Source organism: Rhagoletis zephyria, unplaced genomic scaffold, assembly GCF_001687245.7.
Source record: "Rhagoletis zephyria isolate East Lansing unplaced genomic scaffold, Rhagoletis_zephyria_1.1 Rzeph_scaffold_00419, whole genome shotgun sequence".
Classification (NCBI taxonomy): domain Eukaryota; kingdom Metazoa; phylum Arthropoda; class Insecta; order Diptera; family Tephritidae; genus Rhagoletis; species Rhagoletis zephyria.
This window is the reverse complement of record NW_016157503.1, coordinates 189,066-203,881: the sequence shown is the minus strand read 5'-3', so window position 1 is coordinate 203,881 and position 14,816 is coordinate 189,066. Positions and strand designations below refer to the sequence as shown.

Below are 14,816 nucleotides of genomic sequence, written 5' to 3'. Positions count from 1 at the left end.
AAACTGCTGCTCCAATGGTGTGGCGACGTCGAAAGGCGAGCCATGGCCGCCGTAGCCGCTGGGTACGGGACCGGGCGAAGAGAGCGAGTGGTGCTGATGTTGGTGGAGCGGCACTGCAGCGACCGCATAGTGTGGCATGTGTTGCTGTTGGTGTTGATGTTGTGATGCGGCAACAGCAGCTGCTACGAAGGAGGCGGCTGCTGACATGTGGCCACTGGGATCCACTACTTCCATTTGCTGCTGGGCCTGCTGCTGTTGTTGTTGTTGCTGCTGCTGTTGCTGCTGATGCTGCAGTTGCTGCTGGGCCTGCTGTTGCGCCTGTTGCTGCTGCTGATGTGCCACCTGCTGATGTTGCAATGACGACGTGTTCGCCTCAGACGTCATGGGTGCTACGCTTTCCCATACCTTCTTTACGCTGGCTATTTTCATATTCAAGTCGGCTGTTGAAATAATATTCTGCGCCTGTTGCTGTTGTTGTTGCACTTGTTGCTGTTGCTGCTGCTGCTGCTGTTGACCCACAGTTGCGACGCCAACTTGTTGCGCAGCTGCACTGACAACCTTCGTATCGGCGTCATTTGGCTGCTTGTTTGCTGCCGAATTGGTGTACGTCTCAGGGGCATCACCGAAAGTGAAGCCCAATTTCATATCCTTTTCATATTCTCCCGCGGCGGACACTACCACACTGCCGCCGGGCACTGAGGACTCATTAGCTTTGGCGAACGACATCTGCGAGAGTGCCGTGCTGAGCGTTTCAACAGCGGAGACGCTTACACCGCTACTTACGGCTGATGACAACGACTCCGAGGAGCGTTTTAGCTGTGCTGCCTGTGCTTGCTGCTTGTAGTTGGTATTTTCGAAGATGATCGTGTTGACCGGCGCGCCATCTAGCAATAAAGTACCAGCGCCACTCACCGCCGCGTTCGGTTTTTCGTTGGCTGTGCCCATTTTTACCTTATCCACTTCGCTGACGGAAGTACGCTGCGTTGTGATCGACTGCTGTCGTGCCACATTCGATGTAACGGCATTTGTATCTGATTTACTCTTTTGTAATTCGACACTCTGCTTTTGCTGCTGCTGCTGCNTGTCGTGCCACATTCGATGTAACGGCATTTGTATCTGATTTACTCTTTTGCAATTCGACACTCTGCTTTTGCTGCTGCTGTGCAGTGACACTTTGATTCGGCAGCGATGTACTATTAGTAGGTTTGAAGTTGTTGCCGCCGCTGTTAACGCCACCTAGGCCTGGTGGTGGTTTCGTAACAGTATGTTGTTGTTGCTGATTAGTTTTGTTTGCGCCAATGGCGGATGTCGACTGCGAAGTGGGCAAGGAAGCCATAGGCAAATCCTGCTTCTTTGTACCGACACTAGAGTTGCTGCGCTGCGAGCTTGCCATTTGGCTCGAGCTACTGCTGCGCTGTTGCAGCGGCTGTTGCATCGCGCCGCTGGGTAGGTCCTTCTCCTTCGAAGCAGACTTGCGATCCCGCTCGGAGACATCATCAGTTTTAGTGCTCGAGGCACTCTCTTTGCGACCCTGCAGGCCACTGCTGCTGTTGCTAAACGACTTTGCTGAAGCGACCGCGGTGGTCTTTTTTTCTGGCTCGGCCACCTTCTTTGCTTGCTGCGAGTTCGCGCCGCTCTGTTGTGCTGCCTGTTGCTTTCCACCCGATTGTGCGCGAGTCTTTTCATCCGCGGATGTTGCTGTCGTCGCATTGTTGGCATCCTTAACCTTTGTGAGTCCAGCAGTTAGCGCCAATTGGTTTTGTTTCGTCTTATCCACCTCACTGCCACCGGCTGTCTGCTCAGAGTCCGAGCTGCGTTTATGATCTTTATGGTGTTCATCGTAAGGCTGTCGGCCATAATGGCGACCCTGGCCGCGGCCGCCACCATCGTTACGTCGATATGATGATGAAGAACCGCGCTCACCCCGATCACTGCGATCGCTACGATCACCAATATTCGCGCCGCCGCCGCGACCACGACGCGATGGTTCACCACGTGGTGCGAAACCTTCTTTTGAGCTGCGTTCTTCGCCGCCACTGCGATGACCACCGCCACCGCCGCCGCCGCCGCCATGATCCTTTCGTGGTACTTTGGAACTTTGACGATCACCACGACGTCCACCGCCACCAAAGGCTTCCTCATCAATATCCTCCGAATGCTCCGATTCGCTGGCGAGCCGTGGTTCATTAGCGCCATAGTAACGCCCGCCGCGCATGCCACGTGGATTATTCCAATCACGCATACCCCGGCCACCAGCAAAGCCACGCGAATGTGAGCCTCGGTCACGGTCCCTGTCACGATCACGATCTCGATCGCGTTCACCACCACGATCACGTCCACCTCCTCCACCGCCTCCTCCACTTGTACCACGTGGAGTTGGCCTCTTCGGCTCGCGCTGTGGTTGACTTACTGCTGCTGTCGTTGGTGCTGGGCGATTCTCATCAGACGGCTGCTTGTTGTCATCTGTAGAAACAGATTCTTTACGCGCGCCTAGAACTGTGGGAACAGTGGTGTTGCTGCTTTCGCTTTCTTTACGTTTCTTTTGCTGAGATTCGGCATCTGATGCTTGTTGCTTCGTAGTCGGTGCACTCTTCTCTTCAACAATCTTACTAGGTGCGGCAGTTTCGGCGATATTTGTCGGCTGCTGCTGCTGCTGCTGTGGCTTTGACTTTTCATCGCTCGACGACTCGGAGCGGCGCAGAATTTGAGTGGGTGCAAAGGGCGTTGTCTGTTCGCTTTCGCTGCGACGAAGAAGTGGTTGCGGTTGTTGTTGCTGAGGCTGTTGTTGTTGCTGCTGAGATTGTAATTGCTGTTGTTGTTGATGCGGCTGCTGCGAGTGCAAGTGTTGTTGCTGCTGCGCGGAGGAGGTTTCCTCCTCCGATACACTTTTCTGCGTATGCGGACGTTGCAGTATTTTAATGGGCAGCGATTCGTGGCTATGCGACGAAGAGAAACTCTCCTCACGTTGTCGCTTCAGCTCGGCGTCAGTCTCTTCAGCCCAAGATGATACAAGCGCGCTATTACCAAACTCCTTAGAATCATTAAGGCTGCTATTGCCGCCGTATTTGCAGGGCTCGTCGTTGGATGAGACGCTAGTTTTGCGCTGTGAAGTATCAGAAATGCTGCGCGACAGTTGATTCTGGGACATGCCGTTGCCACGCATGTAATCGTCGCCTCCGCGTCCGCCACCGCGCCCACCATGATAGCGCGGCTCGTCGTCACGCTCACTATCATTACGCATGCGCCCGTACCCACCACGCGTGTAATTGTCACGAAAATCACCACGACCGCCGCGTTGCAACGGACCGCCGACGCCACCCTTTTGCATGTAACGATTACCAGCCTCATAGGCGGAACCCGAAGAGGCAGACTTTTCCAAACCACCGCCGAGTGAACCGGGAGGCTTGCCATTGCCGCCCAAAGCGCCACCGCCACTTGTCAGTGGTCCTCCTAGCTGCGCTTGCATCTGCTGCTGCTTCTGAAAACGTGGTGGCAAATTCGACTGGAATTGTGCAGAAAATATCGGTTTGCCACCGGCGCCTATAGTTGGTGCGCCAACACCGCTGCCAGGCCCGGCACGTTCGCCGCGTACATAATCGCCACCACCACGCATGTCGCGCGGTTCATAGCCGCCACGACTGTTGCCGCGCTCGAAATCTCTGCCGCCACCGCCGCCGCTGCGACGCATGTTAAATTCCTCCTCACTACCGCCACCTATCGATGGCGGTGGTGTCGGCTGTTCTAATGCGTCGCCGCCTCCCGTTGTTATTGCTGCACCGCTGCCGGCTGCTGCAGCGCTCGCGGCCTTTTTATTGTTGTATATCTTCATTTCGAGTTCCTGTAGCTTGCGTGCGGCTGCCTCGCGACGCTCTTTCTCACGTCGTTCCTCCTCTTCTTTACGTTGCTTTAGGCGCTCATACACAGCGGCGTCCAGTGCGATGGTGCCGGCGGCGCTGCTGCGGTGTCCATTCTGCTGACGAGTGTCTTCGCGCTCGGTGGATTTCTCACGCTCGATACTTTCACGTTGGTCCTTAATGCTACCACCACGCTGCCAGTTACTGTTCACGCTACTCGCGTTTGAACTCTTGCGCTGATCAAGTGGCGCACCGCTGACGCCTGACTTGTTGAATACTGGTCGGTCACGCTCCTGTGTTGGCGTATGCTCCTCAGGTGAGTCATCATCTGAGAATGTCAGCTTTTTTGTGTAGTCAATGTCGTCTTGTTTTGTCCAGCTGTCGTCGTTGGCTATAGCATTCATTNGTTGGCGTATGCTCCTCAGGTGAGTCATCATCTGAGAATGTCAGCTTTTTCGTGTAGTCAATGTCGTCTTGTTTTGTCCAGCTGTCGTCGTTGGCTATAGCATTCATACGCTCCAAATCTTCTTCGCGTATGATTGGTCGTTGCATTTGCACCACCTCAGGTTCAATGATGAATTCCTTCTCTTTCCTGCCTCCAGCGCTCCCACCGTTGGGTGTTTGCGTGCCGCCATTGCCACCCAGCGGGGGCGTTGCCATTTGTGGTGGTCTTTTGGCTATTGCAGAGGTTGTACGGAAATTACTAACAACTGGTGAGCCCGAACGATAATCCTGCGCGCCACCACCGTTGCCTCCCGCTGAGCGTTGCGTGCGTAATGAGCCGCCGCTGCCACCACCAACCGATTCCTTGCCCCCAATGCCATTTTGATAATTTGGTGGTGTCTGTGAGCGTGGACCGTTGCTTCCAGCAACTCCAACGCCGCCACTTCCACTTCCACCCCCGCCACCACTGCCAGCTGGTGGCAATGGTGCGCCGCGCTGCATGAACGACGGCATTAGCTGCAGGATCGGCAACGGCACTGCTGCTCCCGCAGCATTGGCATTCTGTGCCTGGTGGCCCTGGGCCTGTTGGTTCGATTGGCCTTCGACAACGCCCTTGGCAGATTTCTCCTGCTGCTGCAACCAGGCGGCAGCATCGGTTTGGGGACGCAGGCTTACTTCGTTTAGTTCGCGTTGCTGTTGCTGCTGGTGATGGTGATGATGACGCTGTTGCTGATACGCGTAATCGCTGCCACCGTCGCCGTCGCTGCCATCTTTGTAATTGTGCGCATCGTAGCGCTGATCGTGCCCGTGACGACCGCCCCCATGTTGCTGGTTGTTGTAGTCTCGTTGGTGTGGATGATGATTTTGTTGTTGATGATGGTGTTGTGAATGATGGTGTTGATGATGATTTTGTTGTGAATGTTGCTGCTGATGATGCTGTTGGTTCGAATGCTGATGGTGGTGTTGTTGTTGGTGCTGATGCTGATGTTGATAATGATCCTGTTGCTGGTGTTGTTTGTTGCGGTTCGATGCGCTGGCGCTGCCACCACCACCACCACCGCCTCCGCCGCCAACCGTGCCATCTAACGTTGGAAATTCGTATTGAAACTGTGGACTCTGGTAGAGTGGCGGTACAGCAGATTTGCCCCCACCACCACCGCTGCCTTTCCCGCCGCCACCACCATGGGTCATGTCGTTGCCAGTTGTCACTGCTGACCATGTTATTGGCGAATTTCGTTGCTGTTGTTGATTGGCTTGATTTACTACCGAAGAGTTGCGTAGCTGTTGACCGCCACTGTTGCCAGCGCTACCAGCTGTTGAGTTGTTAACAAGCTTTAGACCGCTGACGCTGTTATTAATGCTATTCTTGTTGCTGTGGTTATTATTGTTGTTACTATTACAAAGTGCGGACTTGTTGCTGCTGTTCTTCAGTTGCTGTTGTTGTTGTTGTTGATTGCCTGGTGCTGCTCCTGTAGGTGTGTGTGTTGTTACTTGACCGCCGCTTGTTGAATTTACTGAAAAATTTCGAAGGTGCATGTGCGAAATATGTATATGAATGCATTAAAAATAATTTTGTCAGATGGATTTATAGTTCAAGAGGACCTAAAGATCTGTGAAAACACTTTTTGATGGACAAATTTGAGGTTTTTCTACAACTACAGGGCAACTACAAGTAGACTGGGGGAAGGTCATAGAGTTTTATACAATACATCTACAACTTTTGAGTTCTGTGCTATTTCTTCGATATGACCAAGGCCGTAATGAAGGCTCACTTTATACATACATTAATTAAATCTCGAAAATAGATCTGATTTTAAGATTACCTTTCTATATACGCTGATATGGTAAAGATTAACCGCCGCTTTCGCGAAAACAATTGAAGTGAAAACTGATTTTTCTTATGTCAGTATAAATAAAGCTGTTTTTAATCCATACAGCTATGAAATTTTTACACAACATAGAAGAGGGGGTTGCAAAGGTACAATATGTACATACATACTATAAACTAAATACTAATGGCGATTTCGTTTCTACCAAAAAATGTCGCCTTTCTCTTTTCGTGTTCGTTTCTAAAATAAAGGTGAGAAAATTTTGTGTTCGTCTCTTAAAATGTCACACTCTTGTAAGGCAAAAAATTCACATTTTCCACCCTTTGAACATTTGCCTTAAAAATCAGATTCGATAATATTATGAATTGGGCGAGCTAGACAAGGCAAAAACAGGCCCTTTTACAGGGTTGAGTGTAACATCAAACCCATTTCGCACCCGGGAAGGGCAACATTTTTTTGAAGAAACGAAATCACCATAAGCAAAACGCCAAACTCCAATGTCCGTAAGGAGTATGACTGACTTATTGTTGGGAGCCAGCTTGCAGTATTCTAAATGTGAAAAGTGAACTTATTTATAGCAAAGCCATTCATCTCGTTTTTCGATTCTTCAACAAATAGGTGGTCCGCTTATGCCTCTATCAGCTTTGCATTCGGGATACACTCATTGGCAATACAAGTAACATTCTTTTAGAAGTTAACATTTTTTATAAAATTTTTTTTTTTAATAATTTTAGTCAATATAACATACCTTCTTGTCCGCTTGATGGTATTAGATTGTTATTCGTAGTTGGCGAACTTGTTATTTCAGCTTTCAGGGATGGTAAATTAGCTGGTGGTCGCCTTGCGGACGGCACTTTGCCCAAACTTTGCATTCCATGTTTACGTGGCACTTGATTCTTTTGTGCAGATGGTTCAGCTGGTTCACCCTAAAAAAAGCATTACAAAGAGCGTTTAGCATTTAAGTAAATATATATACATCACTATAAAAATATCCACTGATACGTCGAGTAGGAAGTATAATTAACAACACATATCAAATGCAAGTGCCTGAAACATACATTACATGTATGTAGCTTTGCATTAAATAAATAAACTAAATAAACTAATTATATTCGAAATGCGTTATTTTAAATATTTATGAAGCCTATAAAACTTACGCGACTATTTTTGTACATTCGATTTATATCGAGTGCTGAGAACTTGGGCTTGGCATTTCGCTCTCCCCTACTTCCCCCCAGTGTACTCATGCTGCCAGTAGATCCTCATTAGCGTTACCTCCCCCTTGCGCCGCACTCACTTCACCACTACTACTTTGCAAGTACAGCAGCTCGCTGCGCAGTTTCGTTTAGATGTTTTTTTTTTTTTGTTTTGACGCAATCAGTACGCAAAAGCGCTAATGTTAAACTCTCGATCTAACGATTCGTTTTTGACAGGTTGTATCTGTACGTAGCTTTTTTTACAGCCCGGCTTCGGTTATTAATATCGCACAAGCCGTATTATGTTGCACAAAACTGTCACGTTTCTAACTTCCTATGCTTTGTTACACTTTTTTCTTGTGTTCGCTGATCTGCTTTTTTAATTTGACAGTAGTTATAGATGGTCTTCAATGGTAGTTGCAAAGCGCTAAAAGCTTTGTGTAAGCAACTTCTTTGCCTTTTTAAAATTGCGTGATTGCGGACAGTATGCCCAGTTCTTTCAATTTTTTTCTCCAAATTTCTTATTTCTCACTTTAGACTTTGTGTGCTCTGACTTGTATTTAATGCTTGTGTTTACTACCCTGATATCAGAGCTTGATGACTTGCACCTATTGAAACGCCAAATCCTTGGTGCAAATAATCAGAACGGTAACGCCTTTTTAGGCACCGGAAATGGTGTGTGCTTTGAAAGGGAATATCGAGAATACTATTGATTAGGTTTGTTTAAAGTTATTGAGAAACAGTAGCGCGTTGTCAGTACACTTTTGCCAAGCTATTTTTGTATGGCCGTGTTTTTATTAGCTTTTTGTATAATCCACAACGTCGCAGAACGACAGCAGGTGCTAATCGGCGCAAAAATACCGGCAGACAGATGCTGCGTTTTCTTTACGATATACTACTGCAGCCGCTTTAGAAAAAATATCGACGTTTTGTTTTAATTGATGTGATAGATAATAAAACTTGCTATTGCTGATCCCAGAGATCCCAGACGCTCACTAAATCGCGTATTAAATGGAAATCCTCTTATTACTTTAAATCTAAATCCTCAGTCTTCTATGAATTCTGAAATAAAACAAATACGAAAATATTTTTAGTTTTTAAGAAATAAAGGTCAAGAGTACATATTAAGAGTATTTATATATATTAATTCAATAAAACCATTTTTTTTTACTTTCTTGGCAAAAGCGGCAATGCACAACAAATTTCATAATCATTAAAAGTTCACACTGCATAACTGCCACCCCTTTAGAATTAATGAAATACGCAACCAAAAAAAATCGGGGCTATGGTCGCAGATATGTTTTGGATCTTTTTATGTACAATGTATCTTATTTATGCTACTGTAAAACTGTTCGAAGATGCTTATTAGATGCTCTTAAACATTGCAACACCACTAAAGGTCAATGTAATGGTTTATATACATATTTAGCTAAAACGTCAATAATAAAAGTAAAAGTATGATGCAACCTAATTGTCATCAGCAAAAACCACAACGTCTGCTTTACTGCAACATCATTGAGATATTCACAGCGGTTGCGGTCAATGACCCAAATAATGGGGAATAATATAAATCACATTGACCACTCACTACAATATGTACATACATACATCGGTACGTATGTACTTTCAAATGCTTTGTACACTTTTTTTCATAACAGGAGTAAAAAGAACCTGTGAATGAATGTTGCCAAAAGTGTTAAAAATAAGTTTGTAAATTATCTTCAGGTAAAAATGTAGTATTTAAATTATTTTACAGCTACAATGCGAGTATAGAGAAAAATTCCAGCTATGCACCGACATAACGAATAGCGAATGTATTGGGATGTATGAAGAACGTATTGGATAGGGAGAAAAACCAACCGTGTATCTATGGGATGCACTGCTCGCTCACACATACCGCAAGCCCATCATGAGCCACCGCCAACACCGCCATCACCACTGCCCACTTAGCAGAATAGCTAGTGAGGTAGAAAAGACAGCAGTACGTCAACTAACCCCACTGATCGCAGAGCTAAAGACGACAGCAGCAGCAACAGCAGCAGTAAGACACAACAAATGTAGATTAACATGGCATTGGCCGTGAATACACATTCACATTGTGAGCGTGTTGCCCCAACAGAAACCCCAAACCAGCCCAGTAAAAGAGGTATGCGTTGTACATAAGCATGTACAAATGTACATATGAAGAATAATGTTCGCTACATCGTGTGTACATATGTACGTACAAGAGAACGTAGTGATAGGAGTCGTGGTAGGTGATGAGCGGCAGTAGCAGTTCCAGAATAGAAAATTTGTGTAATATATATGTATAGTAGCAATAAATGATACCAACATATGTACATACATAACCTGGGCGAGGCAAAGGAAGAGGTGCACAAGTAATAGCAAAAATATAAATAAGGTTAATAACACCTTTTACAGCTAAGTATGTATAACATAAATAAAACGAGCGAAATGCGTCCACGGATGAGATAAAACACGGAATACGGAGTTTATATGTAATGTAAATAAGTTTACAAAAAAGGAAAAAAATAAATAAAGCAAGAGAATTAAGAGTGAAAATTTTTAACTTACTTTTTGCGGCAGATAATTTATGGGAGGATTTAAATATATGTATATATGTACCTATATACACAAATTTAATTTGTTCATAAAATCAAGGCATATTTAATAAGGTAGAAGTGACAACTATGCAGCTCTAACTCTCCTGTAGCTGGTTACAATGTCAAAAAACTGTAAACAAACAAATTAACCCTTTGAGGTGGGAGTGCTATGTTTGATACAAATTGTACATATGTATGTACGTATACTTATTTTAAAAATTACTTCCATATTACCTTCAAAGACTTGTAGTAGCATTCGCATCTTATATGCACATATACATACATATGGACAGAAAAGAATACCTCATAAAGGAAACCACGTAATTAAATGAAATAAATGTTTTATAAAACTGTTTTAAACATGTGAATTGCACCTGGGTATAAACGAATGCGCTTAAAAATATGAGCAAGTAATAATATCATNCACACAATGCAACGCTCGTAGTTCCTGCTCCTTTTCATTTTGTATATGTATGTATCTATAAATGCATGTGGTCGAAAAACAAAAAAATTCACACATACAAAACTATCTCAAAGCACGCAATTGAATTTTTAATAAAAATAGGAAAAGGCCAACTAGAAAAGGGTTAAAAGTTATTCATCATTTGACATTATAGTCGGTGTTCAAAAGAGAGAAATGTCAAAATCACTTCTACCTTACTTAATATGCCTTGCATAAAATAAGTCAAATTTTACAAACTGGCAGCAATGCACATACCCGAGAAAGCTGCGTTCATAAAAAATGCACTACGACCTGCGAGTGAGCGAGACAAATAGTGCGGAGCTTTGCATTATTTTGGCAGCTGAACTAACGAGTGAAAAGTAGTCCAAAGAGAAATGAGCGATATATGTAAATGCATTTCAAGCAGCGAGTACCAATCTTGGCTGTTTTAAACTGTAGTGTAAAAAAAAAATTGCAAGCACACAATCGGCTCTACACCAAAAATTAAAGCCTGTCAGACCTGGCAATGCAATAAATTTCGAAAAGGCTGTCAAATTGATAAATTTCATAATGCAGTCGCATGAGCAGTTAAGAGCCTGTCAGACGTGGCAATATTTCCGTCTTTCGCACGCAATTCGCTGTCAAATTGAGAAAGAGAAATTTTATTTCGATGTGTGAACAGCCAGAAAGATCTTTCTGTCACTTTTCGGAAATCAGTTTCAGAAATAAAAGTTGCAAGTTGTGCCTGCAACTGCAAGAGCGAAAATCGATTTCGGAAATATATTTCAACTTGGTCCTGCTGCACTAGCAATTTTTATTACTTCTTCAAGTGCTGTCAAACTAATGTTGTTGTTGTTGTTGTAGCAGCATACAAATTCCCCAAAGACTTTTTGGGGAGTGTTGCTGGAGTGACAGTCCTTGGCCAGATATAAATCTGGGTCGTTCCGGTTACGTAGACCCGACTGTCGTGGGAACGCTGTCAAACTAATCGAGTGTTGCCGTATGGCACTGATCGTGAATTTGTGTAAAATGATAAAAAATATTGTTGGATTAAATATCAAAAATGCTTGAAATATATTATTTTTACTTATTACTTATTATACTTAATTGTTAAATCTTTGTTCACACGGCAAATATGTTAATTATCACCTATATTTTGTGGTTTTGATTTTTGCTTATTTTTGGGTTTGTGTTTTTTTTTGATTGAGTACGGGATTGCAATAATTTTTAATAAAATTGCTTTCTTTTTCAACTGCAGCTTACGACCAGTATTCATTTTTCGCGTTTTCGCTTTTACATGAGAAATAGCAAACAAACGACAACCCCAGCGCCCATGGTTGCATTTTAGTATTGAGAAAGATTGCCAGAAACTCATTCGCTGTGTGAACAGACAAAAAGCGATTTCAGAAATTTTTTCTGCAATTCGCCTTTCGGAAATAAAAACCTCTTTCGAAAGACACTTTCCATGCAAGGTGTGACTGCTCATGCCCTTGATTTCTCAATTTGACAGCTTATCCGAAGTTTATTGCCGTCTTACAGGCTCTTTAGACCTTTGCATGTAAAGTATCATTTGAAAGACGTTTTTATTTCCGAAATGCGATTTGCAGATTGCTAGGGCATCACGAGCAAGTTGAAATATATTTCCGGAATCGATTTGCGCTCTTAATTGCAGTCACATCTTGCAATTTTTATTTCCGAAATGTAACAGAAAGGCTGTTCACACATCGAAATAAAATTTCTCTTTCTCAATTTGACAGTGAATTGCGCGGTAAAGTTGTAAATATTGCCACGTCTGACACGCTCTTAACAGGAACTACTTGAAAATGGTACAGATTTGCAAAAGATACATAAACAACATTCATTTTACAAATCAAAGACTTTGCAACGGAAATTATTTCTGGCAACACTTGATTGAGGAAAGGCAATGACCAAGAATGTCCAAAAAGACAAAAAAAAAATTGAAAACGAGTAAAAGGGAACATGAAAAGCATCCAACTATATACAAATGCAATCAAACAAAGATGTAGCAAGCAGCACATACTCCAAAAGGCGTATTAAAGGTGGAAAAAACCTAACGAAAGAATGCGGTGGCGTCTTGCAATAATGGCACAAGACGTCCGTATCGATACTCTAAAGCGATGCGAGGAACTATATGGGATAAAAGATGGCAGCAATGCAGATAAGTGAGTGCAATTTGTCGTATTTTATTGTCATAAGTAAAACTTGTCTATGAAAAGAAAATGAACTATGATTATTTCGCCTTGGTTTGTTTTTAGTATAAAATTAAACATTTAATAAGCTGCTTACACAGATAATTTGACACACGTCAAACTTTTAGTTATATATGGAACCTGGTTTCGTTAACATTTTCTTGACAACCTATAATTATTGCTAAATTGCATGTTCCATTGGGATCTACGTTCTTGTTCTTAAACTTCAATGGTGGTGCCACCCGCTGCATACACACTCCTCATTCCAATCGGGAGCCCACATATCTTCCACTTCAATAAGAAATAAAAGTATTCGTTACTATTCCCATACGCATGCTGCTCCAATTTTATAATTTTCCCAACCAACAGCTTCTTCAAAGCTTTAGTCATCACTTATCGTGAATTTTAAAGAATATTTTCACCAATTATACCTTTTTTTCTTCCTTTTCCGAGACACCTTCAGACTTCGGCGTTTCCTATCGACACTTATTCAATACTTCCACTTTATCGATGCAGTCGCCGCCACGACCGTTTGGTCGTTTTTTTTTTTTGCTTTTGTTGGTGTGCTCCACCACACTATACCAGAATTGAAATTTTCTACCAATGCTGCTTCTTCTTCGTCGCCTCTTCGGTGAATTTTTCTTTATGTATAAACTTTTCTCGCACAAATTTTCGTCACAATACACAATCAATCATAGACAAATTATTAATTACTTAATAACGCAACTTTTCACACAATTTTCAACGTAGTTAAATTCAATTTCCTCTTTGCTTGCAGCAGAAATTTTATGATTCCGACACGAAAAAAATTTTCCGTTTCGCACTCGTCGTCTTTCTGCAGCTACTTTTCTGCTTCGTTTGCTCGTTGAATGGTTTTACGGCCGCCGCTGCATTTGCCGTTTCCGTAATCGGGATAAATCGTGGATAGATCACGAAACGTCGCTATAGTTGGCTTTGTCAGGCTATCGCTTAACCGAACAAATGAATCTTACGACAAAACGAGATGAATAGCAAAGCTAAAAGCAAGGCTGCCGGCTCTTTTTGGCAAGCAAATAAAATTTGCGTGTGAATGAATCAACTAAGGTAGGTATTGATTTGTATACGTGATGTGCCAAAGTGAAATTTGCAGAATTAAAGGTGTTGCCAGGTAGCACACATGGCAAACAAGTTTATATTAGTGAAGCAATAAAGAAAAAAAATTTAATTATGCAACATAATATGGGCAGCGTATATATCAAGTTAATCCTACCAAATTCCATTTTTAGCTTTTTATAACCTTTCATTCATAATCATTCATAAATCAAGTTAAGCCAGCTGCAGCTGGCAACACCACGTTAGACAGGTTGAATGATCTTCCCTTCAATAAAGTGCAACTCATGTCTCACTTGTCACACAAACTAGTGTTCAAATTAATCTATCAGCTATATGCTTACAATTTTCGCTACCACCTCATATATGTTTCGCTATAAACTCTGAAAACATGCTGATTAACCCATTTTTTTCTTCCAAACCGGCAATACACTCACAAAAACAAATGAAAAATACTACAAATTTTAAATGAAAACAAAAAAAAAATGTTTCTGTATGCAACACATATTGCTTACCCTTTCTCTCGACGCTTGTACGCGAGTTCGTTGCTCTCCTACACAATTCACACCCGCTCTCGTTGCACCTTTCGCACTCACACACACCCGCACACGTACGCTACGAATGTGTATGCTGTCTATGCAAGCGTGCGTGCCGTAATGCAAAAACTTCAGCCCACTATCAGAGAAAGTCGCCTTGTCTCTCTTACTCGAACTCGTTATATACTTTGCTCGCTGCACTAAGCTGTGAAATAGCCTATTCGTTCGAATCTTAGCAAATTACAATGAAAATTTGCCGAGGGGCGTCCGATGTGAGGGGCTTAACTGGACCGAAGAGGAAGCAGAATCCAATGAGAATCTTTTTTTTCTGCTTGATAGAAAATTTTTTACAACTTTTATGCGTTATGTTCACTTTGCACGTACACAAAATCTATTTACTGACGTAGCACGTATGTTAAGCTGTGACTTGTACACGTTTTTGCGTTATTTAAAGAATTATTTAACAGCGTTTTACCGTCTACCGTCACAAACAAGATAGAACACTTTCTTGCGGTTTGTCACAATTACTTAAAATGGCGTGTGGCCTGTTCGTACTCGCTTGCTTTATCGAATAAGAATACGGTGCCGACGAATAACGAGTACAACGGCGTTA

At 43.4% G+C, this 14,816-nt stretch overlaps 1 protein-coding gene across 2 annotated transcripts in view; it reads right to left on the bottom strand.

The window, feature by feature from the left end:
• nocte (no circadian temperature entrainment) overlaps positions 1-14,748 on the bottom strand; it is a 19,304-nt gene extending 4,556 nt beyond the window's left edge. The window contains exons 1-5 of one of the 2 annotated variants that reach the window (XM_017611529.1): positions 14,183-14,748; positions 7,285-8,385; positions 6,876-7,053; positions 4,300-5,812; positions 1,267-4,190 (exon numbers count right to left, since the gene is read on the bottom strand). In XM_017611529.1, coding sequence (XP_017467018.1) covers positions 1,267-4,190; positions 4,300-5,812; positions 6,876-7,053; positions 7,285-7,374 — 4,705 coding nt within the window. In that variant the 5' untranslated portion in view covers positions 7,375-8,385; positions 14,183-14,748. Of the gene's footprint in view, positions 1-1,266; positions 4,260-4,299; positions 5,813-6,875; positions 7,054-7,284; positions 8,386-14,182 lie in introns of both variants that reach the window. The other variant, XM_017611528.1, reaches the window with a different exon arrangement.
• Between the last annotated feature and the right edge of the window lie 68 nt (positions 14,749-14,816).